This window comes from Varanus komodoensis, unplaced genomic scaffold (genome assembly GCF_004798865.1).
Source record: "Varanus komodoensis strain SLA01 unplaced genomic scaffold, ASM479886v1 scaffold14_1, whole genome shotgun sequence".
NCBI classification, from domain to species: domain Eukaryota; kingdom Metazoa; phylum Chordata; class Lepidosauria; order Squamata; family Varanidae; genus Varanus; species Varanus komodoensis.
The window spans coordinates 11,497,326-11,522,710 of NW_025335438.1; the positions used below are offsets into that span (position 1 = coordinate 11,497,326).

General features: G+C 46.2%; 1 protein-coding gene across 1 annotated transcript; it reads left to right on the plus strand.

The window, feature by feature from the left end:
• The first annotated feature begins 14,531 nt into the window (after positions 1 to 14,531).
• Positions 14,532 to 24,906, plus strand: PRDM14 (PR/SET domain 14). The gene is made up of 7 exons (XM_044424340.1): positions 14,532 to 15,045; positions 16,527 to 16,583; positions 16,691 to 16,848; positions 17,698 to 17,968; positions 19,580 to 19,782; positions 22,892 to 22,993; positions 24,676 to 24,906. The coding sequence occupies exons 1-7, from the start codon at positions 14,532 to 14,534 to the stop codon at positions 24,904 to 24,906; spliced, it is 1,536 nt and encodes a 511-aa protein (XP_044280275.1).
• Positions 24,907 to 25,385: the final 479 nt, after the last annotated feature.

The following is a 25,385-nucleotide window of genomic DNA, read 5'->3' on the forward strand; positions in this document are numbered from 1 at the left end:
TAATATAAAGTGATTGCAAGAAATGCTTTAAGGAAATAACAAAACCAAAACTTCTGGATAGTTCCTTCTAGTTCATTTTGATATTTGTGGACATGTTGTGAAAACTTTAGTAGTACAATATCGCAAAGCTTATGCATATTCAGTAAAAGACAGTTTGTAAACCATATGGTAGATCAGACTCCATGTTTATCTCAATCAAAACAGTGGCAACAGCTTCCCCCAAAAGGTGTGTTTGATTCAAATCATTAGCACTTTAAGAATTACCTGGACACTTATGTCAGCCTATCCAGAACCATATCCTGAGTTTTGAAGGAATAACTCTTTCACACAGAAATTACAACAGCAGAGAAAATGGTGCAAGTAAGTAGATGAAAATGATTCATTAGTTATAAATAGACACCTCAGTTGCACATTAATCCTCTGGTTTCATTGGCTTGTTCTTTGCAGGCCACCACTGCTTACTAGTGGTCCTCATTTTCTGGAAAAAGAACTGGAAAAATGTTCAGTGTTCTAAATAATGTTATCTCATTTAGCATGTTTGAGTTATTTTTACTACCCAACACACAATCTCCCTCAAGAAGCACACAAAATATCTCTTATTTAATTAACAGATATAAAAATGTAATTCCTGTCAATTTTGTGTTGCATAAATATACTAAAGTTTTTCCCAATAGAGGCAAAATGTTGAACTAAAATATTTCCTTAGGGAAAAATTAAATTAACCATACAATATAGTTTATACACTATATATAAACACTTTCACAAATATGTATGAAAATTATTGTATTGAATTATTTGTAAAATTGTACAGACAGTAGCATATACTTCTTCATGGTGTTTACATTTAACAAAGAATTGATTGCACCTAGAAGAACACAATGTTTTTAGGATTTGCACCAATGAGCTGATGTGTCAACAATTTAATTTTCTTTTGCTGAGGTAATGTAGTACTTTCAGTTTCCCTCACTCTCTGTACTGTTTTTTGGTTGCATTTCAAGTCCAGCAAAACCTTACTCAGAACCATCAGTTGAACATGTTATTTACAGGATGGAAGTGGGTCTATGGATATAGGCTGGGGAGCTTGGACAGGAAGATGTATTGCACTTACGTCCTGTTTGTGGGATTCCATGAGCAAGTGGCCAATTACCGTGTGAACAAAATGCTGAACTTAATGTTGCTTGGGTCTAACACAATATGGCTCTTCCTGTGTGCCTCAGTGAAATAAACAGCAATCACACCTTGCCCTGTGTTTCAGTTTGCCTTCCATTCATTACTGAAAAATGTCAGCAACAGAGGGCAAGTGCACCATGTTTAAGTCTGGTCCAAGCCCAGACAGGAGCAAACTGCACTGCGCACAGGAAGGGGTTGTCCTGTCTTATTTGTCAGTTCCTTCATGGGCAACTGAACACTACGACAATGCTTTCCTTAGAAAAATAACTTCTAGAAGTCCATATCCTATATTTAATTAACTTGATTGATTGGAGTACAACAGCCCAAACAACTTTGGAGAAATCAGACCTATGGTGTAGAAAATTTTCCATAGAAAAATACAGTGTCAGAAAAAAAATCTATGAAGTTTTTCACTCTACATCACTGCTACTTCCTTACTTTTTCTATGTCACCCAATGAAATAGGTTAAGAGTTTTAGAAAGTGTTTCATACAATGCACAATTAAGCTTTCAGAAACCGCTACCTTACCAGTGCAGCTGGGCACGCTGAGGCACTGGCATTATTATTATTATTATTATTATTATTATTATTATTATTATTATTATAACATTAGTGCTGTGGTGTGTGCACGTGTGGGTGTGGGTGTGGAGAGGGTTGCTTCCGATGTCCCTGCTTCTCTCTTTCCTTCCCCTACCACCATCTCTATGCTTTAAACTCCTGTATTCCTGATATATTAGAGCACTTTTGCATACATGTGCTTTCCGGACACACACACCCAATTAAAAGAATAGAGATTCTGAGCATAAGCAGTTTTGCATTTCCATCAAAAGCCTAGCACCATTACAGCTGCAGGAATAAAGGAGTTTACTTTTGCTACTCTGATGCTGAACATATTTACTGGAAAATACGCATCACCCTTGTTACAGGAAAGGATAATCTATGCTTAAAGTAAAAAGCATTAACAATTGAGCATCTGCAACTATGCCAATGCCACCCCAACTATAAGATTCTTTTTAAAGTGATACTGGAACAAGCAGAGGTCTAAGTGATCCTAGTGTGCCTCCATTGTCATGATGCAGATATCAGGTCTGTTTGCTTCTGCCTTCATCACCTGCTGCTGTTCAGGTGGTGTTTTGGTGGGGGGCAGAGCTCAACTGTGACCTCAAGGTCCATCGCCTAGCTACAACACTGCGTATAACATAAGTCTATCAATTGCTCATTAGCCATGTGAAACCACCATGGTCAGAGGCAATATCTGAGTATTAGTTACTAAGATCAAACAATATAGCAAGGCTAAAATATCAGTCTGGCCGCTTGAAAAGGGATTACTGAACTAGATGGAAGTTTAGTCTGATTGAGTAGAATTCTTGCAACTTTGCCTTAAAGTTACAATGTGGATGATGTCTGAAACCCTTCCAAATTAAATCCCTGCTATTCTTTACAGTCATGATACAGTGAAACTAAAATGTACACAAGAGAGAACTATTCATATCTAGACAGTGTTTCTTCAGTGTTTCCACTGCAGTTATGAAGTCACTTTGTAGAGATTCAGCCCTCAGTTTAAGAACAATTGAAACGAAAGCAATTCCTAGCTTCTCTACTATTTCTTCTAAAAAGTTGATTGATTATGATAGCAGGACATTAATACTGTATAAGACTATTGCAAGTAATAACAAGTAATAAATAAATTTTGGCACAGTGGAAAGGATGTACTTCTAAATTGTTTTGGCCCTGTGTCTACTGAAGAGAAAAGTAAGTACTATTTATTGTACCAGTGCATACAACTATATCAGACTCAACTACTTCTGAAGGAAACATGTATCAGAAAAGACTACTCATCTCCCAGCCTGAAGTGGTTGCTTTGACCCAACATTCAACTCTTTCCTGGTATTGAGTTATCAAGTCCACCCCTCTTCTAGTATGCTTTTCAAGGTAGAATGAAAGGCATGAATGCACAGAGGTATGGAACTGGTGCTCCTGTTTTTGTGCCAACTTTGATACGGGAATTACTAAGAAGTGTTGTTTTTGCTTTAAAGGACTTTCTCCCAATATGCCTCTGAAAGTCCAGACAGCTAGGACTTTCAGAGGTGGGTGCTTTAGAGACCATCCTGCATGCAGACATATGCACCCTATGAGGGTGCTAGAAACAATGGACCCTTTTACAACAAGTTTAGAAACGAAAATTCTTCAGAATACAGTACCTGTATAGTGTCCTTAGCTAATCCAGTATTTCCCACTTCACTTAAATATGATAATACTCAGGCTTCTCTGAGACTAGAAGAGCTAGACTAGTTTTCACAAGGCACTGTGGTGGTGACTCTTGAAAGACATGTGCCCAGACTCCTTCAGCCTTGGGAGAAGAGCAAACACACACTCCAATTGAGATGAGTCTTTCCTTTGTCAAAATAATAAAGGAGATCACGTACACACACACACACACACACACACACACACACACACACACACTGGGGTGGGTAGTGGGGGAGCAGAGACAGTAGAGCAAAGAATGGAGAAGTCCACAAATCTTGGTAAGTTCTAATCAAACAGCAAACAAAGTTCAATTCTTACTAATCAGTACTAGTCACATTCAAGAGGTACAGCTATCACATCGTAACAGAGGATCATATTGTACAGGTAACTGTCAAAGGCTAGTCAGATTAAAAGGAAAAAAAGAGGTGGCAACCCTTAACTGAGCACCACAAACATGACTGAAAACACAGGGATTCAAACCCAGACCTTTTAAGAGCTAAGAAATAGAAAGGATTGGAAGGATTGATTTTTTCAGTTCTTCACTTTTTCCCACAGTCAGATGTATTTAACCTTAAGTTCTTCCTGCCCTACTTATGAAGAAATTTCTATATTTTGTTAAGTTCTTCTCAAAGAAACTAAGTAGATGACATTTTTACCAAACCCTAAATTCACATAAACGTGATGTGCCTTCGTAATAGTTTATACTAGTGAAATCCCAACTCAGATTTATTTCTTAAAGAAAATGAATCTGATCCCTAGAGCAGGTGGTGGGAGTGGCCAGGTAATCTTCCCACTGGATCATTTTGTCAGTCTTTGGTAATGGACAGCATTCATTATGCATCATCTCACTTCAGAGTTGAACCAAGTATCACTAGTCAAAACCCCAGGAAGTTCATAAGCTATCACCAGCTTCCGGATAGGATATCCCTTTTAGCATGTTATCAGGCTTCAAGATCTACCAAGAATTGTTCCCTAGCCTTAAGAAGTAACAAATATGGAGGGGATCGTACACAAAAAAATTGAGCCATTTCTTTACAACAAGCAGGATACTGCCATCTGTTTGCTCTCAGCATATAAGATACATCAGCCTCTACTCATAGATCTCTAGGAGATCTTCAATAAATTTCCAAATGTTTATAGCATCTGATTTAAAAATAAAAACAACATAAAAACTGCCAATACTGGCTTGATGACAGCCTGCTGCCCTCCAGATGTGCCGAACAACCCCTCCCACAATCCTATAGCCAGAAACGGACTGCCTTGTATGAATCATGCCCCCTTCAGACTCTGTGGGCCTGATCTCGCCTATAAAATATGAGTATTCAGTTCTTGCCGCATCTTTGCGTAGCTCTGCTCTCCAGTTTTAACTGCTAAAATTTGTCATCTATAGGAGGCTGCAGTGTAATCCAGGGAGAATATGTGAGAGTCAAGATAAGAACTACATCATCTTCACAAGTGCCAGGAGTGTGGCATTAACCTGGCAATAGACTTTCTCCCATTAAGATGCATGAAGGTCCCTGCTCCCAAAGAAAGAGACATTGAAATGTAACACGGTCACCCTGCTTTCTGTTATATACGTGTGCCCAACCAAATCATTAGGAAAATGGCACCTGGCACACACCAGTGATCAAAACAAGCCATCATGTCTTTAAACCACTGCAACTTGCTGTGAGTCACAGGGCATGCCAGGTGCAATTTCTGTCATCTGTGCCTGGCGGTGGCTTATTGTTTCATCCAAATCCAAGTGCAGAAGTTTGCTAGATGGTGAAATAACCTTTCAACAGCCCCTGGGTTATTTGTGAGTTTAAACCTTCCATCAAGCCATGTTCACTGAGTTCAAATAGTGCAATAAGCTGCAGTGATTGTGGAAGTCATTCCCAATATTTTCCAGCATATACCATGGCTTGTTTAAGCAGTTTGGATGATCTTTCTGGCAAACCCTAATCAGTTCACATGCTTAGGGAGTTTGAGTCTATTACCAAGGACTTTTCCCTTCAGCCCAGCCTTGGAAAAGTAGCTTAGATTTTCTTCCTTGAAATTCAGAACACAGAATTTTTAAAAGCTCCTTTGAACAACTTTTTAAAACTGTTGAAACTTTGTAATTACCTGACTTTGCATATGGGGCAAGTAGAATGTCTCTTTAAAATTGACTTTGTATGGAGGAAAAGAGAAATGGATATAGAATGAACTAGGAAAGACAACACAGAGAATTCCTAATAATGTTAGTCTGGATGCATGTTACCTACCTGACAACAGTTCTAAGGTATAAATATTAAGTATATGGAAGGCTCTAGGATGAATTAACTCTTTTGGGTGGATCTGAATTTAGTAAAAGCTGGCCTCTTAACAGAGACTGATTGCTGCTTTGCCCAATAATGCAATATCCTCCATTTCTGATGTCAGCAGTTAAGCCACCAAACCAGAAAATTGCCTAGTGCCTCAACCCATTCTCTTAATTGCTGTAAATTTGCATCTCAAGGCCAAACCAACTTGAGCCAGTTCTCTCCCCCACACATTTATAAGGGGCTTAAAGGTTGAGTTTTTAAGAACAAAAACATGAGATTTAGTGAGATTAGGTTGCCTAGCAGGGTGCCCAGTGAACAGATACTCTGGAGGACACTGTTGCGTTGCGCTATGTCAGAAATAGCATGTGTGTATATGAACCATATGACGGAGATTTTGGAGGCAGACCTGGTTTGTCTACATTTAGGTGTCTAGGCAACTCAATGCAAATAATCTGGTTGGCTCTGGGTTATTTCTTGAATGTCTTAGTCATACTTAAAGTTACTACATTGAAATCAGTGGGACTTACACCACAACTAACTTTCAATGGGCCTAATCTAACTCACTATATTCATATCCAATTAATTAGGTTGATTTGCATGTCACAATACACCATGCTATGGATAAGTCACTGTGGATTGGTGGTTCGTTCGCCACAGCCCATCGAGGTGTTTGCACTGTGTCCTTTTACATGTTTTCACAATCAAGCTGTGGCTGAAGTTTGCTACATCATGCAAAGCCATCGAGGGTGGGCTGTTGGCATGGTTAACAAACCGGCCACTTCTGTAAAAGAGTCATGAGTTGTGAGTCATTTGTTAAGCACAGAAACAACCCACTCTTGCTGTTTGCACAGCACCACAAGCCATGGTACCTCTAAGCCCCATGGCTTAATTAACTCACTGTGACTTAGCATGACATGCAACCCCCCTCCACCCACATCAGTCAGGAATCAGAAATATAAGACCTTCCAGATGTTGTTGAATGGCAATTTCTTCATTCCCACCATTGGCTATGCTTGCTAGGGTTGATGGGAGTTGAAATCCACTGCTATCTGGAAGGGCACACATTCTTGACCCCCTGCTATAAGAGAAATCTGCTAGGCACGCAGCCTGGTCCAAGGTTAACACAAAATTGATCTCTGTCTTATTCCAGACACATTGAAAATGGGTCTCTTTAAAATTGGTGGAATGTATTTGCACGTAAGTGTGTGTGATTCAGGTAACATTTCACACAGATACATCCTTAATTCCTGCCTGAACATGTGAACATAACTATTGCAGCTTAAACACCACAACAGAGTTTTCAGTATTCCGTGGCATCCCTTCAAACACAATTCTTTTCATGTAGCACATTTAAGTCTTATGGAAGATTCAAGCAATCCAGCAATGGCTTCACACTGAGTGAACTGCATTATACAACTGCGAATCTTCTCCTATGTCCCTGTCAAAGGATGGAGGGATTTTTTTTTAAGTTAAACATTTACACCTTGATGGCTTTTCTTTTTTTACCAGCTAAATGGAAAAAATGGAAGAACAACCCACAAACAATTCTTACATCTAGGCATAAATGCCTCCAGAGCATTTCTACAATTTTGCAGTAGGAGAAAATCCCCCACCCCGACTTTCATCTGGCGATCCCTGCAGCTTTTTAAAAAGAAAGCTTCATTCTGTGTATCTATCAAACCATCCCAAAGATATACTGTTTCAACCACTTTGCCCAGTTCACAGAGCAAAAAACAGATTGCTACTTAATGCTTGGTGTCCATTCAGGGCCTGGGATCCTTTTTAAGAAGATAGGGCAATATATAGATTTTAATAAATTAGACAAGGTTGGATCCTGTCCTCACAACCCAATTTTGTGGAGAGCCTCCAAATTTCACAGGTATATTTCTGTAATGCGCTCTAGGTGGGGCTGCCCTTGAAGACAGTCTGGAAACTTCAGATGGTTCAAAATAGAGCTGCCAGGATGCTGTCGGGGACTGGGCATTATTCTCATATAACCCCAGTCCTCTATCAGCTCCATTGGCTTCCCATCGAAGTCCGGGCTCAATTCAAGGTGCTAGTTATTACTAATAAAGCCCTAAATGGCTTGGGACCAGGATACATAAAGGAATGCCTTTTTCCCAATTTGCCCTCCTGCTCCCTGAGATCGGCGACAGAAGCCCTCCTCTGGGAACCCTCTGTGAAAGATGTTAGGAGACAGAGTACCCAGAGGAGGGCTTTCTCTGCAGTGGTGCCCGGTCTGTGGACTGTGCTCCCCAGAGAAAGTCCACCTGGTACCATCATTATATGTTTTGCGGTGCCAGGTTAAGACCTTTTTATTTAATCAATATTTTAATATGTTTTAATATTGAATTTTATTATTGTATTTTATTAACTTGCAGCCAGAGTGGGTTGTCAATTTATTTATGCTGTAAGCCATCCAGGGACATAAGTAATTGGACGGCATACAAATTTTATAAATAATTAATAAATATATAAATATATTGCGGTAGTATTGATGCCTCCTACGACCTTTGTGTTCTGTTCGGCTTCCTCTGGAGCGCAACTCTGTTTCCTCTCTCCGTAGCCACATCTTTATTTCCCTCCAGCATTTCAGAGAAAGGTGTCAGAAAGGACTCTGGAAGGTCTCTTAGGACAAGGAATTACAGCTTCCAAGGGGGCACCTTTTCAGCATCCAGCCCGCCAGGAATTTATCCTGGCTGTATCTGGAAATACTGAATGTTCTTTTCAGGTCAGGAAAGCCAAAGGTGCCCCTTACTTTTTATTGCTTAATGCCCAACATGAATTGCTTTGCTTGTATACTAGCATTTATGTGCCGCCTTATGTGATAAAAAGCCATCAAAATGGTAAACAACTATTTAAAGCAATAAAACCTTAAAACATTTTTTTAAAGTAAAACAATAAAAATTAATGTAGTTCTTAAGAATTGGGCATCCTAAGCACATCTATATACTCAGCCGGGGAATACACTGCTAAGTAAATTAGATTGGTATGGAGACCAGAGTAAGATTACCAGTGCAACCCTATAAGCATCTACTCGATTGGACTTACTCCCTTTCATGTTTGTTTGTTTTTCATTGCTTGTCCTACAACAGTTTCCTCAAAATATTCTTAGACAATCCCTGAACAGAGAAACTGTGCTCTTATCCAGCTCCACCAGTCCCACCAAATATTTTGCATTCACTTGTACATTTTGCTTGCTCTTCACATTTATATTATTGCCCTCTCCATTTTATCCTCACAGCAATCCTGTGAGGATGGTTAAGCTGAGAAAAAGTGCAAAGCCTGGTGCAATTCTGTGCATTTTCCCCTGTCTAATCCTACATAGGATCATACCCTCAGTGAGTTTTTTGGCAGAGGGGAAACGTGAACCTGTCTCCTCTGCCTCCGTTCAGCGCCTGCTAGGTTACGCTGCATAATGAAGACTCAATTACATGCAGCACGCTTAGGCTACCTTCAAAATCGCCATGGTCTTAGAAGAAGGCAGGTTTTTGCTGCACCCCACGACCCGCATTCCTTTCGTCGATGTATCATTTTATTAGCAAGCTCGCAGGACACATGAGCAACAAGAGGGAAATTTGCTCTTGGGGAATCCCTTATCTCGCTGGGCAAGTTCTGAACTGAGCGTGTGTTTTAAAATACACAATGTATCCTGAATATTAAAACAAGTGTCATGGGACCTTTGTCCAAGGAAATTGTTCAGATCAGCTAGGGATGGTAGCACAATGCACATTCCAGTGCTGTGCTTGCCACGCTTTCTCTCTCCCACACACAGAGAGATTTGTGATATATTTCCACCTTAGTACATTTAATTATCTTTCTAAAGACAAAGCAGTCTGATCAAAGTGTAAATTGGACTAACAGGAGGAGAGATCCTTGGAATATCGGCTTGGCATAACACGGTATCTTTCCTCACTTTATAGGTTACAATTCTGTGATCTTTCTCGGAAGTAAACCTCATTGAACTCAACGGGATTACTTCTAATATTACACTATAAAAGAACGAATTCCAACAAAATCGCCCGAAAACTCGGCTGTGAGATGGTAAGGGTGAAAGAAATCGTCTTTGCCTTTGATAGTAGCCGCCGTTTGTAACAATCTTTATTTCTCGCGTGTCCCCTCAGGATCTTTGGAACATTCTGCCGCATTTGATGTGCACGTGTGAAACTAATGTCGCTTTTAAAGGGTCTTTATCAGGTTTGTACATCGATTGATAGCAATACAGGTGGGTGGGTGGGTCTAACACTGAATGGTAACCTTTCTGCGCCCCCGCCCCACTGTCTGTTCTGTCTGCTCTCCCCGCTCGCATCTCTTTACCCCTGCCCCGTAGAGTTATGTAATTTGCCGAACCTGCCCTCCCCCAACACACACGCAGCCCTTTCTTCCTGTAGCCCTCTTATAAACAGGTGTGGCTTCCTTAGACAAGATGGGGTACACTTCAAGTCCGTCGGATCTACTTCATTTTTGTACTAAAAGTCCGGATCCACCAACCAGAACCTGGCTTAAAAAGCACAGAATTTTGTTTAGAATTCTGGCATTCTGAGCTTTGTCTGAGTATCCACACTAAGCACAGCTAAAGAGCCTTCCACGCAAAAATCAGTTCCTGATCCGGCCCCTCAACCAGGTTTCTTCACTTCAGCAGCATAATTCAGAGTCATTCTGCCACAGCTTTTGTTAATCAAGTGGGAGTCAGAAATCCTGCCTGGTCTCTCAGGAGGTTCCCATCCACCTTCTGCCCAGCCCAGCCTTGCCTTTGGCCTTCTTCCTCTATTCCCCATGACTGTGTGCACCAAAGAAGAGGCATTTTCTTGCATGTTCCAACCTTTGGTGAAAATGATACAATCGAGAAAGAGCCTCGTCTCTTGGCTCTCCTTCCTTTTCTTTTTCCTTTTCCTTCAAAGAGGCGGTTATAACCGAGGTCACAGACATTAACAAGGGTTTCCTCACCTTGTCAGATTCACTGGAGGCGTGAGAACGTTAGGAGAAATCGGCATTTTGGTTAAAACTAACACAGTCTCCTCTTTGTCACTTTCATCTGAGACTAGAAATGAGTGTAAATGAAATTGACGAGGCATCTCCCAGACATAATTGACATCGAAGAATTCTCGCAGGGTCTTCAAATGCGGGAAAATGCACCTAATTCTTAGGCCTTCGGGAACCGGCCACGGAGATCTCTTCTGAATAAACCGATTTATCATTTGCTCTTCGTTCATTCAGGTGAGGTACACTGAAGACTGTTGCCCGTCCAGAAACGATCGCTCCCATAAAAATAAACACCTATCCAAACTATGGAAGATTTTTTTTTCAAAAATGCAGAAGTGAGAATGAACAGTGATTTAAGGGAAACATGAGAGATGACGAGGAGAACTAATACGGCAAGGATTGAAAGAAAATACCCTTGCGCAATGTTTGCTCGAGTGCCGTCGGGAAGGAGCGCCTTCCTCGGGGGAGCACGTTCACGTGGAGGGAGCGATCGCGGGCACAGCCTTCGGGGCGGGCGCGCAGCCAGGCGGGGGCACGTCGAACGCCGCTCAGCTCCGCGCCCGCGGTGCCAGGGAGGGAGCCGCGCAGCCGGGAGCCGCGGGCGCTCCCGCAAGGCGACCTCGGCCGCCTCCGGAAAGCCCTTTCGGCTACGGGCCGAGGCAGAGGGGGACGGCAGTGCAAGCGCTCAGAGGGGCGCTATTCGGGCGGGGGTGTTTCTTCTACGGGTTGCCTGTATGTTTATCGCTTTGCTCCCCTGCTTTGGCTGCCAAACGCGCGGTGCTTCTGTTCACTCCTCGCTCCAACGGCTCTCCCTTGCCTTCTCTGGCGGACGGAGGTTTCGCTCCCCTGCCGCCGCCGTTCCTTGGGAGCTTCTCCGCAGGTCCCGCTCGGTCCGGAAAACGCCTCGTCCAGCGCAGCGCTGTGCGTAACGATCTCTGGGTAGGAGAGCCCATTGGGTTCAACGCACGGGGCTTCCTCCAGGAAGATGCGCGGACGGCGGCAGCCACAGGACTGGGGGACAGACACGGTTGACGCTTGCTCCCTGTGAAGGGGTGTCTCAAAGGAGCGTCGCGCCGCTTTCGACTTGCGCTCGCCGGTTAGGAAGGAAGGCTCCCGGCTGACCGAGCGCCTGGTGTGGCTGCTAAGGGGCTCCTGGTTGTGCGTCCTTCGCTTCTTGAGGCACCTTAAAACCGACTGGTTTTTTCTGGCATAAGCTTTGGTGGCTTCTGCCCACTGAAGTGAGCTGCATCCATCAAAGCTTATGCCGGAGTTGCTCTGCTGCCCCGTTTGGTTTTCCCGCAACAGACTGGCACGCCCATCCCTCGGGAGACGAAGAGGTAGGTAGTCACTCCTGATCAGCCAGGAAGCAAATGCGCCCCCGCCTTCCTTCATGAAAGCCACTTTTGGACCAATAGTTGCTGCCGCCGAGGCGCGCGCGTGGCGGGGGATAAGTGGCGCGCTTGACCCCCCCACGCACCCCGCCCGCGGTCCTCCCACGGCGTCTCGTTGAGCACCATCTGCCCACAAGACACGTGGCTACTTCTAATTACTTCCAGCAGATCGCGACAGCCAAGAAGACTCTTCGCGATCTTCCGCGGAGCGGGCAAAGCGACGGCGGCAGGTTGAGTCGCTCTGCCCAAGTGAGTAGCTGCGGCAGCCGTGGCCAAACTTCCCCGGCGATCCGGCCTCCCTCAGGCGCTTTCAGCCGGGCAGAGCCTGGCGCTGACTAGGAGGAAGGGAAAGACCCGAACGCCGGCGAAGGAGATGCTCGCCTTCCCAAATCTGAGCCGCAGATGCCGCCCCTGCTAGTGCGACGGAAGGGTCCACCGCGCTATTGCGGGCTTGGGCTCCTGGACGGGCCGGGGAAGAGTCTGTCCATCCCGCAGTGAGTGCGAGGCACCGCGGACCTCTGGGCACCAGATGCTCCCTCTCCCACTGCTCCGCGGCCCGCGCAGGTATCCTGCCCGCGAAAGGTCGGGGCCGGTTTTTGTCAAGCAAAGCGGGGCAGCGGGAAGCTCACGGGCCTTCCTTTGGCTTGCCTGCCTCGGAGGGTGAGACGGGACAGAGGATGGCCGGGCGCATGAGGCAGGCTTCTGGCCGGCACCTGGCAAGCTTCGCCGAGGCTGCCGCCAAGATGCCGTCTAGCACGGGTGCGAGCTCTCGGGAGGAGGCGTCCTCTCCCGGGACGCAGTTCGAAGGCCTGGTGCAGCTGCTCTGGGGGCTTCCACACACGGCTTTTCTCGTGCCATCGTCCTGCCTCATGTAATCTTCTCCTGTAATTCCGCCTCTTCTTCCGTCTTTTGCTTTACCGCAGAAAATCCTTCCGAGCGAAGCAAACCTCGAGGCCGTCTCATCCGAAGCGCTTTAGAGCTTGCAGAGGTTCCCTCCGGATGTCAGACTTCGACTCCCATTCGCTCTGGCCAGCTTGGCCAATGGCAGCCCGCTGGGAGCGATGTCCAGGACATCCGAAGGGCACCAGGTTGAGGGTCTGCAGCCCGCTTAAGAGCGGGAGCAGGCGGCCTTTAAGACATAAGGCTGCAGCGCTCTCTACCCCCGCTGGAAAGGAGGTTCAGAGGAGCACAGCGTGGCTTGCTTGTGGGTAGTTAATGAAGTTGTGCGACGGCAGGTTCATGTGTGCTTCACGGCTCTCTCAAGCCATCCCCTACACGTTTACTCAGAAGTAAATCCAACCGAGTTCAATGGAACGTGGTCCTAAATCGGTGTGCATGGGATTGCACACTTACAACCTCAGCCTGCTTACATATAGCGCAGTGGGGCTTTTGACCCAGGAAGTGTAGGCAACCCCGTGCATCTCGACTCAGAAGTAAGTCCCAGTGTGTGCTCCGGGTTTACTTACTGCACGCTTAAGCTGCAGTCGCATGTAGGTCTAGACAAAAAAGCAGAGTTGTGTGGTGGTGGGTCTGTGTAAAGATGCATAGGATTGCACTCTTAGCCTCTGGTAGTCCTTAAGCGGGCCCTTGTTTGTGTAAAGAAAACTGCCTGCTCCAGATTCTGTTGGCAACAGGGAAGGGTGCGGAGGAGCATGAGAAAGTACTCGCGACAAGGACGGGGGGGCGGGGGACACCGAAGAGGAACTGAGGCTACAATCCTGTATCCACTTAATTGAGATTCAGGCCTGTTAAGGTCAGTGTGACTGACTTTTAAGAAGACACCTGCAAGATTGCGTCTTAACACTGCAATCTTAAAACAGGTCCCAGGAAGAACGATTCACATAAACGAACGAAAAGAAATGTACAGCCTAAATAAAGCAAAGGCAGCTCTGCCCGCTCCCTCTGGCGCTTACTCGCAGGCGAGTGCGGCCAGGACCGCGTGCTGACACTGGGAACCGCACACAGCCTTCTCCGAAGCCAGTCGCCTCGCCTCGAGTTCGGTGGGACTTGCTCCCAGGTAAGTGGCCCAGAGTGCGGCTTTCCCTTGGCAGATTGCAGCTGGCGCCCTCGGTTCGAGCAAGGCCGCGGCGGAACCTGCCAGTGGCCCTTTCCCGCAGCCCGCGCTCGCCTGGGGGAGCGGGCTACCGAAAGCTCATGCGAAAGCAGGGCCACGATGGCCGCGGGCTACAGAAAGTTCGCAGAACCACTTGGGCCCGGGATCGCCTCCGGTATATAAGCGCAGCGCGCGGACGGGAGCGCAGCCTCTGCGGCTCCCCTGGGAGCCGGTCGGACCGCCGGAAGAAGCGCTCGGCCGCGGGGGCCCGGGCAGGGGCGGGCGTCTCTGCAGCCGGACCCCGGGCTCGGGGGCTGCGCGGCCGCTGCGGCGCGGAGGGAGGCGCGCGAGCCGCTTATCTGTGCTGCTTTCTCCTAGGGCCTTGGAGCTTGGACGGCGATGGCCTCTTCGCTGGCAGCGGGCACCCTTTCCAAGGACCCGCGCGGCAGCGAGTCTCTGCTGCTGCTGCTCAGGAGCGGCTCGGCGGGGGGCGCTCCTTTTCCCAGGCCGATGCCGCCCCCGCGGTACTTCCTAGAGGCCTTTCCCGCGGCAGGAGCCTTCCCGGCCCCGACGGCGGCGGCGGCAGGCAGGCTCAGCCCCGGGTCCGCTCCGCTGGCGCCTTTCCCTTTCCCACGACTGCCCGTTGCCTTTGGTGAGGCGCCGCCGCCCCTGCCCCGCCCCACGCCGCTCCTCGCCGCGCCCTTCGCAGCGAAGCGGGACTCGCCGCGGCGGCAGCTGCCCGAGCGGGCCTCGCCCAGGAAAGGGAGCCCCGACGGAACTGCCGACGCCGAGCAGCGCCCGCCCGCCTATCGCTTCACAGCCCAAGAGCTCCACGCCGTCCTGTACGGGGCGGTCCCCGGTGGGAGGCAGCAGCGCGTCCTTGCGGGAGCTGGGCGCTCCCCGCGCAGCCCCGGTAAGGAGGGGAGCCGGCGAGGCGGGGGGGGGGGGGGCGCCTGAGCGCGTTGGTCTTCCCGCCCCGCGCACCTGGCCTTTGGGAGCGTTAGCTTGCCCCCCGAGTCAGGGGCCTCTTCTGCAGAAGGCGGCTGCGAGACGGTGGCGTGGCTCCCGGAGTCCCCGTGCGCCTTCTCGCGAACTCCGCTGCGCCGCTGCGCGCGTTTGCCCGGGCTCACCCCGCGGGACGCGGCGGGCTTCACATTCGCAGCCGCCCCTCCTGGACGGTCTGGAAGTCCGTGACGGCGAATGGTTGCGAGGCGGGTCGCGGGTGAGGCTGTGATCGCCCGTCTCTTCGCGGAAATGCCGAGCGGGTCCCTTGCGCTGACACCGTCAGTGATTCTGGGGTTACCTGCGTTGTTCTACTGGGGACCGAATGGACGCCACCCTCCTCCCGTCCCGGGCCTCCCAGCATTAACGCAGCAATCTAACCAAAGCAGGTGATAAACTTAGAAAACCAAAACCCACAACGATTTCATGATAGCGGGACCAAATCCTGGAGAAATATAGTAAGCCTTAGAGCAGCACAGAACTCTTATCCAGCGTGAATGATGAAAAGTGGGGCGTGGGGGGAGAAAAGTGGTCGAAAAGGAAGAACTTGTGTAGTTCAATCTATCAATTGGTGGAAGGAATCAATATATCAAGTATAGGTAAATTAAAAATGTGAATTTTAAAAGCCTGGGTAGACCTGTGTGCAGCTATTCAAGCGTAAGGGAATAGTGCCTATTGGTTGCACTATGGAACCAATTTGCCTACCTCTCTCCAAGCTGGTAGCTGCTTTGGGCCATTAATTTGTCATTACTACTTAAGTAAAGGTACTGCCCCATGAATGTTTGCTGCAAGTTGAGAGTTGTAGGCCTGTCGTCTGTCTAAACTTGCATTGGGTTGCACATTAAGTCTTAAAGTGTGTTTTGAGAAGGTGTATTTTTAAGCCTTATTGATGTTCAATTTCAACTAATTGATTAAGAACATTTTAAGTAAAATGAAACATGTTGAGTGGGTCTATCCACATGCATTGCCCTCTCGATGACCTTTATTCTCTGCCCCCTTATACACAATTCAGAATGGTGCCCCTTGCAGAAAGACCTGGTGATGCAGCACAAGTGGCCAACCCATTTGCCAGATGCAGGAAACATGCTTTAATTCACTCCCACCATTCCTTTCCTGCTCATAGTTCGTGGTGTTTGAACTGTGGACAGGCAAGATCATGTGCAGACTATAGGAACTGTTTCAAACCTTGCGCAAGCAGTTGTGAACACAGAAGATGGGCACAGTAGTGGGTTTATTTCGCATGGATTGTCCTGTGTTGCTTATATGCACTCCCTTTTCTCGCTGCTCTTGCTGTAACCCTATCTCCATCTCTCTAGGAAAAAGCCCCACTTAACTCAGTGGGACTTGCCTCCAAGTACACATGTATAGGATGGCCCTATTGTTTCCCTTTAGGAGCTGTTGATGCTCAGCCCCCGCTGTTGGACAGACCATCTCTACAACTCCCTGAAGGTAGAGGCATTTTTGTTCTTGGGGCAGGGAAATTGGCTGATCCTCTCCAACATCCTTCCCAGACTGAAGGAATGCTCTTTCTCCAATTGATTGCTTCCCCTTCGCAGGGCTGACAGTGTTGCAGACCATACATGTGGATGGTCCACAGCTGGGAGTCTTCAGCACCGAGACCATCCCAAAGGGGGTCCGTTTTGGCCCTTTTCAGGGCAAAGTTGTCAACACCAGTGAAATCAAGACTTACGATGACAATTCCCTGATGTGGGAGGTACTGAAGTTCACTGCTCCTGCCTTAAGGCCGTTAGGAATCTCCACTGCTGGTGCTTCCGTCCTCTAGACCAGAAGGGCAGGTCTTGTGGGATGGCAGGCAGCAGGGAAACCCCGGCTGTGTACTGGAGTGGAGAAAATGGGGCGCTTGTGTCCTGCCTACTTCAGTCCCATCCATTTCAATGCACCTGCTTAACACTAAGCTCTAAGCAGGAATAACATTAAACATGACCCCTCTGATACCCTGCTGTTCCCTGAGCTTACTTGGAAGTCAGTTCTGCTGCTTTGCAAGGGGCCTTACTCCCAAGTAAAGGTACCCAAGATGTCAGCCTTTGGAGAAACTGAGCACTGTTCTCACTTTTTTCTCACCTAGACAGAAAGCCGTAGTACTTTTTTCTGTCTGAATGTGCATAGGATTGCACCCGAAGCCATCTCAAGTGATCTGGGGAGAGGGGTACTCCTGGGGGGGATCTGCATCAAGTCTTGATGACAAATCTTTCTCTTGGGAGCATTCTGACCTCTGCCTGTAATGAGGTCTCATGCCTTCCCAGCTTTTCTCATATGAAGAGAAAATCCCATTGGACAGCTTTCCTTCCCTCTGACCCCTGGGGAAAACTAAACCACCAGGTTGTGCAGAATTGTGTAGGCCTTAAATGTTGGAGGAACAAGCTTCATCCCAGACAGTTTTCTTCCTAGAGCATGACAAAACAGACCGCCAAGCTAATAGCACGATCCTAGACTGCTTTATTTGGAAAGAAGCCTCACTCCAAACCAAGTGTGCATGCGATTTCCCATGCTGACTGGGGAGGGTGAGAATCAAGCAGGTGCATCTTTCATGTGTCCCTTGCAGATTTTTGAGGATGGCCACTTGAGTCATTTCATCGATGGCAAGGGCTCCTCTGGCAACTGGATGTCCTTGGTGAACTGCGCTCGCTTTCCTGAGGAGCAGAACTTGACAGCCCTTCAGTGTCAGGGCCAGATCTACTATGAGAGCTGCAAAGAAATTGTGCCTGGTCAAGAGATGCTGGTCTGGTATGGCGATTGCTACTTGCAGTTCCTGGGTATTCCCATCAGCCTGAAAGGAACAGCGGATGGGAGGCGAGTGCAACAGAGCAGCGAAGGTCAGTTTGCAGCTGTCTGCCCCTGCCCAGTGCTGGTGGGGGAGGAGATGTCACCTTGGTCTGGTCTGCAAGTGGCAGCACAGGAGCAGAAATCACCCATCCCCAGCTCGCTGGGGTTGCTTTGGAGTTTAGGATTGTGAGGCTGCACTCTCTCCCAGTCACAACAGCATGGGTCTCAAATTTAATTTATCTCCAAATCTCCTGAATCTCTCATGCAAAAACAAACAAACTGGTATCTTAAAACCAGTGGCCTGGCAGCTTTAATTCAGTAACAGCTGGCAAAGCTCCACCCAGTCTTTTCTCTGTCCTAATTAACATGGCTGCAGGCCTTTAAATTTTTTAAAACACAACAAGGACCACCTGGTGTGTCAGTGCCTGCAAAGTTGCTGTGGCTCTTGCAGGTAGCACCTTAATCCTGTGTCCCTTTACTTCTGGGTAACCACCATAGAACTTGCTTGGGGGTGCTTTATTGTTAAAGGTGTGAAAAATGTGAATGGTCTTGCCCAAAGGCTCTCTCCTCTCTGCATGTCTGACTCAAGGTCCATACAACACTCCCCCAGGGCAGCGTCCATTGCAGGTACCTTTTTTATTACTACTTGCTGACCATGCTGCTGCCTCTTGCCTCTTACTAGGTGCTTTATGTGGTGGCAGTTGATTTAGTCTTGTCTTCTAATTTTATTGCATGATTGTGTCTACTTTATGTGAAACAAGGGACATACTTTTAATGAGCAAATGTTCCATGGACTTTCTTTAGGTGGCCTATGGTGGTGGTAAGGGATTTGTCTTAAAAGTTATTTTTATTGGGCTTCCTGTCTGATCTGTCCCAGAGGATTCTTCTAAATATGCAATTGCTCTCAGAATACTTAACACTTTAAGTAGACTTTAGAAAGTACAATGTATTCTTATTCACAAAAATCATATAAGAGTGGCAGGTGAGAAGTGTGCAGAAAGTTCAGATATTACCAGTACAATGTTGCTCAGAAGTTATTCAGAAGCTCTGTTTTTCATGGCCTGCATTTTCTGCTAATTTGTGGCTTCAGGGTGCATCCTACATATGTTTAGACAGAGAAAAGGCTGGGGAATCCTGAAAATTGTATGTCCTTTTTTCTGCCTAAACATGATTTGCTTAACTCATTTTCCATCCCAACTCTCACATTTGTGTAGATATTAATAATGTGAAAAGCAGCTTGGATTTTGACTATAAAATTTTTTTCAAGATCTAGAATTAAGGGAATACTTGTGAATGAAATTATTTTATTTGTTCAATTTGTTTGAAAGCTACCCATTTTGGATAAAACCATCAAAATTTAACATGATGAAATAAAACAAGATAAAATCATAATATACATAATTAAATAAATACATATAATATGAATGGTAGAAGGCCAGAATGAGTGATACAGCACATCCAGGAAGAGACAGATGTGAACAAAAAATACTTGACTTTCAGTTTAAATATCATGAAGATGCTGTTCTAAAATCTGGATTGTATTATCCTTTCTACTGAAAGCAACACAGTGAATGAAGGGCTGTTTGCCTTTGGCTACCTCTTCCCAGGAAGTAATCTTAAGGAAATTCAATGTGATGCTGGCTTTCCTCTCACTCCTGCAGAATCTGTGGAAGGTTACAAATGTGAGCGCTGTGGAAAGGTGTTTGCCTACAAATATTACCGGGACAAGCACCTGAAATACACACGGTGTGTGGACCAAGGTGATCGGAAATTCCCCTGCCATCTCTGCAACCGCTCTTTTGAAAAACGAGACCGACTGAGGATCCACGTTCTTCACGTTCACGAGAAACACAGGCCTCACAAGGTAAGTCTGGCCATGGATGTTTCCAGGCATCAGGAATGCTCTTACCGCCGATAAATGATGGCTTTCTCGTCTGTAGATGGGAAAACCTACCCTGCCTTGCAACTTGACTAAGGAGGAGAGTGCTATAAAGCATATAAAGAGTGCTACTCCTCTCCCCCGTAATGGTAGCAACCCCTTGGAAGGGACCCGGGAGAGGACTTCTGGGCAAGCAGAGTTCCTTTAGTAAAGCGGATGGCCTATATATATCTCTGCAAGGATGGGTGCAGCTAGCCTTGAACAAAGGAGTGGGGAAGAGAGGCACAGTGAGTGTCCGTGGATCTGTTTTCCTCTGTCGTGCTTCTGCTGAATTCTGTGATGTTAAAGCAGGTTTTCTGAAAATGAGCATTCAAAAACCACGGGCTTCCTTAGCCCGGAGCCCTCCCTTTCAGCCCCCGTTCACCCCAGGGGCCAGGAACGCTGGCCGTGCGCGGCTTCACATGGAAGTAAGCCCCATGGAACGCAAGGGTTTACTTCTGAGTAAGCGTTGCTCTGTATGGCCCCGGCTCTGCGGAGGGACAGCCGCTATCGAAATGCCTGGCGGGACTTCCTAGAGAGTAGGTAGGACCGTGTCTCAAGGATTGCCCCCCCCCCGCCGCCTCTCGTGCTGCACGTGTCCCGGCGTGGAAAAGGCCGAGGACGCGTCGTGTGCAGCCGGAGGTGGGGGTGGCTCTAGCGGCGTTTGCTGAGCTGACCGACTGCGCGGGGGTCGTGGGGACTGGCGTACGTGCTGCCTGGGCCGGAGCGCGGCGCCTTGTCCAGGAGAGAGGAGGGCTCCCTCCGCGGATGGTTCCTCGCCCCGCGGGGACTGGCGTGCGCGCCCTTCTCTCGCCGGCTTGGGCTGCGAGGAGGCCTCCAGCAGGAGCAGAGAAAGCGAGCCGCTGCTCGACTCCAGGCACAGGAACTACTTTTCCCCGAGGGAAATACTGCTGATCAGATGGGAAGGAGGACGCGATGAGTGAGTACAAACGTGCGCATCGGAGCGCTGGCGCTTCTGGGTCTTTCCTCCAGGGCATGTCCTGCGCCTTCGCGTGCTCCTTTAGGAGAAGGCAGTTCTTTCCTCCTCGTTAGAGAAGGTCAGTGATCTGTGCCTGCTTCTGTCTCCTCCCACCGCGCTCTCCCGCGTGCCTCGCTTAATTGGATGCTGATCTCTTACAGCAATGTTCAGTCATCCTGCTTAAGTGCACTTCTTAGGCAGTGATCTTAAGGAGGATCTTCCCTGGACACCCAAATGAACTAGGGTTCTGGAAATAATAATAGGAATAATTATAAAATAAGAGACTGTCGTTTAGCAAAGTCCACATCGTGCTGCCATAGAAAAAGTTGAAAATTTATGAAGCATTTTGAAATTTAAAAACTTAGATTATGTCTACTCCCCTTCTAGATTCAGTGATTCCATTGCATTAAAATTTTTGTCAGCATCTTCAGTAATTCATTTCAGACCGGGCAAGGAGTGAGTTCCCGAATGCCATATTTAAAGGAACAGCACTTTATTCCAATAACTTTAAAGTTCTTTCTCGGGGAGGGGAAGGAGAAAGACCTAATTTAATAGCATATAAATGAAAACATTCCTTGCTCACTCAGAAAGTGTCACTGTTAAGTGGGACTTACTGCCATGCAAGTGCTTGTAGGATTGCAGCATCAGGCTATTCCCTACTTGTCTTAAAGTAAGTCTCAGCTGAATTCATTTTGGCTTCCTTCTGGGTAGCCATGTCTAGCTTTGCATTGTTCCTTTACAACCTGTACTGTCTAGCTCAAAGGGATCTTTGCTTGCTTGCTATGTCTGCTTAATCTTCCGAATTTGAGGTCACAGTATGTGAATTAGACTTATGATCACTTGTACAAACTACAGGGAAACTGACAAAGTATTGCTACCTATGGGATCTTTCTTACCTGGCTTTGACTCCTTACATCTTAATTACCTGAAACAATTAAAATTTGCCTGAAATGTATGGGTAAACCTTATTTTAATATAATCCTGTTATATAAAACAATTATCTATAAATAGCGGGTGACATATACTGTAGAAAAAGTTGAGAATTGTTCTGTAAATTTTAATGCAATCCTATCTCTCTCTGTGTGTTGTCCTCTCTTTCTTGGTAGTATATCTCACTGAATTCAATCTGACTTGCTCTGGAATAGATATGCCTAAGATTGCATTGTGGCTGATGTGAATACTTGACTATCTCTGTTCAGTTCCACAAGCTGAAGGCAGCTTATAACATCTTTTGCTTCCTTAGAGATTGTTCTTTTGACAAGGAAGACTGACTCAATCACTCCACCTTTCTTGTTCTTCCCATGCCTATTCTTTTGACTTATCAGTTCTTAAAGAAGAATGAACCATTTTCAGCTAGCAGGATCTTTACTTTCACCAAGCCCAGCTGATCCTAAATCAAGGCTGGGTGGCTAAAGCTTGTTTCCATTCTGTTGTCCCACTCCTGCCAGCTTTTCAAATACAAAGGGAGGTAGGTGTACACAGGAAGTGCAGACTTCGCATCTCTTGTTGCAGCGAAATACACTGAACATACCACTGTCCTTCAGCATGTTGCCGATGGACAGTAACAAGCAATGCTAAAATAGCTATGAATAAGAGTTCTTTTTTTAAAAAAAGATTCTGCTCTTCAAAAATCAAAATCAAAGATTCTAGTTTGATACTGTAAATTATTTAAAATGATCCAAAACTAGAAGGCATAAGAAGCAGTAGATCAGGTAAAACTGTAGCCTTGTTGTTGCAGATGTCCATGTGTATGTGATCTGGTGGGTTGTGCCTTTGCTCCCCCTTGTGCACCCAGTATCCATGCTTCAGTCAGAACCTCGTCCGGGAAAATGTGTAGATCACAAGTACACAGAGCAGGTGCGGCTGGCGTTGAAGTATTCTAGGAACACCTGAACTCACATTTTCTTGCTGTGTCTAATCTGAATAAGTTAAAGTGTACATATTCCTTTGTCCTGTGGAAAGTGTTCTTACAAGAGATATCTTTGTTGTTGTTTTTTTCGTTCTCTTACTACAATGTGTGTGTGTCTCTTGAATGTTCTGCAGATGTCACTGCTATTCTGGTTTTTCTCATTTCAGTGCTCTGTATGTGGGAAAAGTTTCTCTCAGTCATCCAGTCTGAATAAGCATATGCGGGTGCACTCTGGGGAAAGGCCTTACAAGTGTGTCTACTGCAACAAGGTGAGAACAGAAGTGCTCCTTGAGGTTTTCTTGGCAAGAATCAGTGACTTAGGATGCCATGCTGTTGTGGTATGTTCAGTGTAATTCACAAGTGCACTTTCCTCTGTTCTCTTTCCCCTGTAGCCCTTGCGAGCCTCCCAGATCCACTGAGTATATCTGAACCTTCTATAGCAGCATTGTTTCGTGGGGGGCAGCAGGGAGAGTGAGAAATTATTTGTCCCATAGTTTCTGTTCCAGTGGTGGATGGTTAAGGCTGGGTACAACCCACTGTGTTTGTTGTTGAGTCCTGTCCATACTAGACATGATACAGAAGATGCATGGAGTGTCTCCCAGCATTCAGACTGTTTTGTTATAGCTGTATGTGAGGAGGTGGATGATTCCGAATCTGTTCAAATCAGCAGTGTGGAGCAAGTGTGTATATCATTCTTTCCCAATCAGAACTGCACCTGAGCTGCTCTTTGCCTTCCCATGGCAAAGAAAGTACCTCTCAGCTATGCATATGTGCAAGTTCACCCATACGCACAGAGTTTTGAGCAAATTCAAAGTGCCTGCAGTTGCAAGAAAGATTTCTTGCCTAGATCTTCCATGCTGCTCCGTACTTATATGATTTATATGATTGGCTGTAACTCTAGGTGTGCGAACTTGGAAGTAAAGTACTCTGATGTGACTGAGCTTTGTGTAAACCTGATATTGCTGCATGAAAAATTGAGTATCCCTGCATAGTCTGCTAAACTTACATCATTGTGTCTGTTCTTGCAAACCCAACAGAACTATTGCATGTGGAATAGTTCTGAAGGTTGTTGAACTTTTGGAGAGAAACTTGTTTGGTAAAACAAAGGTTTTCCCTGATGTTCTCCTTTAGCAAGTGGTATCTGGCTAGATGGGTAGGGGAATGTGTTGAAAAATAAGTCTGTATCATATGGAGGTATTAGATTTGGAACTGAGAGAAGTCTGGCTTAGAAGTAGAGTTACACAGGTGGCAGATAGTACATTTGAAAGTTGTGAAGGAAGAGAGTGGCCTGGTTTTTCACAGCTTGGCCCCATATATACCTTCCACCTGAACAGGCAGTTGTATAACAAAATATGATGGAGCCCATCCACTGACAGTTTTATGACCCAACAATCAAGTTGTCATGGTTATATGTGGAACTTCCTCTGGGGAGCTTATTGCAGTGACCCAAGGGCTTTTTCTTTAAATTTCACTACAACCTTGAAGTAGATTGCCTGTGAGATTTGTGACTTGCAGAGGAGCTTACATGAAGATGACAGCTAGGCTGAAATCTGGGATTCTCATGTGGTTCCCCACCTTGCTTGCTCTGAACATCGAAGGTCCTCTTATATCTTCTTTAGATGAGAATCAGGGAAATACATATTTGTTTGCTGATTTGTCTAATCTTCATGACTATGATAGCTTTCTGTGGATGTTCATTCCACAGCTTAATAACACATTGTAATTAAGCAGTTCTTTTTGTCTTAAAATTGTGTTTGTGTGTGCAAGCATGAGTGCTTTCTATGAACTAAAATCCAGAATCTCTCCTATAGGGAAGTGGGCTGACTACTTATTAACTTGTATCTAATCTTTCTTTTCCTGTGGGGTTATCCAAGCTGGGCTTTTGTTTCTAAGCACTAGAGTCTGACTGTTCTTTTACTGTTCTCCCCACCCCATCCCTCAATCTCCACAGGCATTCACCGCTTCCAGCATCCTGCGCACACACATTCGCCAGCATTCAGGAGAGAAACCCTTTAAATGTAAACACTGTGGTAAAGCGTTTGCCTCACATGCTGCCCATGACAGTCACGTACGGCGCACACACAGTACTAAAGAGAAAGGTCGCACCTGTACACTGTGTGGTAAAATATTCCAAGAGGCAGAAGAGTTCCGCTTTCATATGAAGTTCCATGCAGCTCTCTAGCCAGAAAATGACCGAGTTCTTATTGTTTCTGTTTGTCTTTCTGTGTCACAGTATAAGTGTGCTAAAGTAGTACCACTTCTTAGAACATAATGCTCACCTCTTAGCAGAAGGGGCAAGCAAAGAGGCATAACCATACCTAACACTGAGGTGCCAAAGTTCTTGTGGTGAACTTAATAGCAACTGAAGTCCAACTGTTGTTGAATATTTCTGTCCATCCAATACATGGTCTTATCTGCCAATCCATGTCTAAGAGGAAAATGTTAGTCCTTGTTAGTGAGTTTACCTAATGGTTGCCCCCCTCCCCCCAACACACACAACTTAAATGGCTTTTTAGGTTCAAAAGCAAGCAACACCACTTCTAAACATTGTATCATTGCATTTCTTCTAGTCTTTTAGCTACACACCCCCAAACAGTGCAATTTTCCTGCAAATATAGTTACTGGAACTATTGGAATAGTAAGCCAAATAGAGATTTTCCC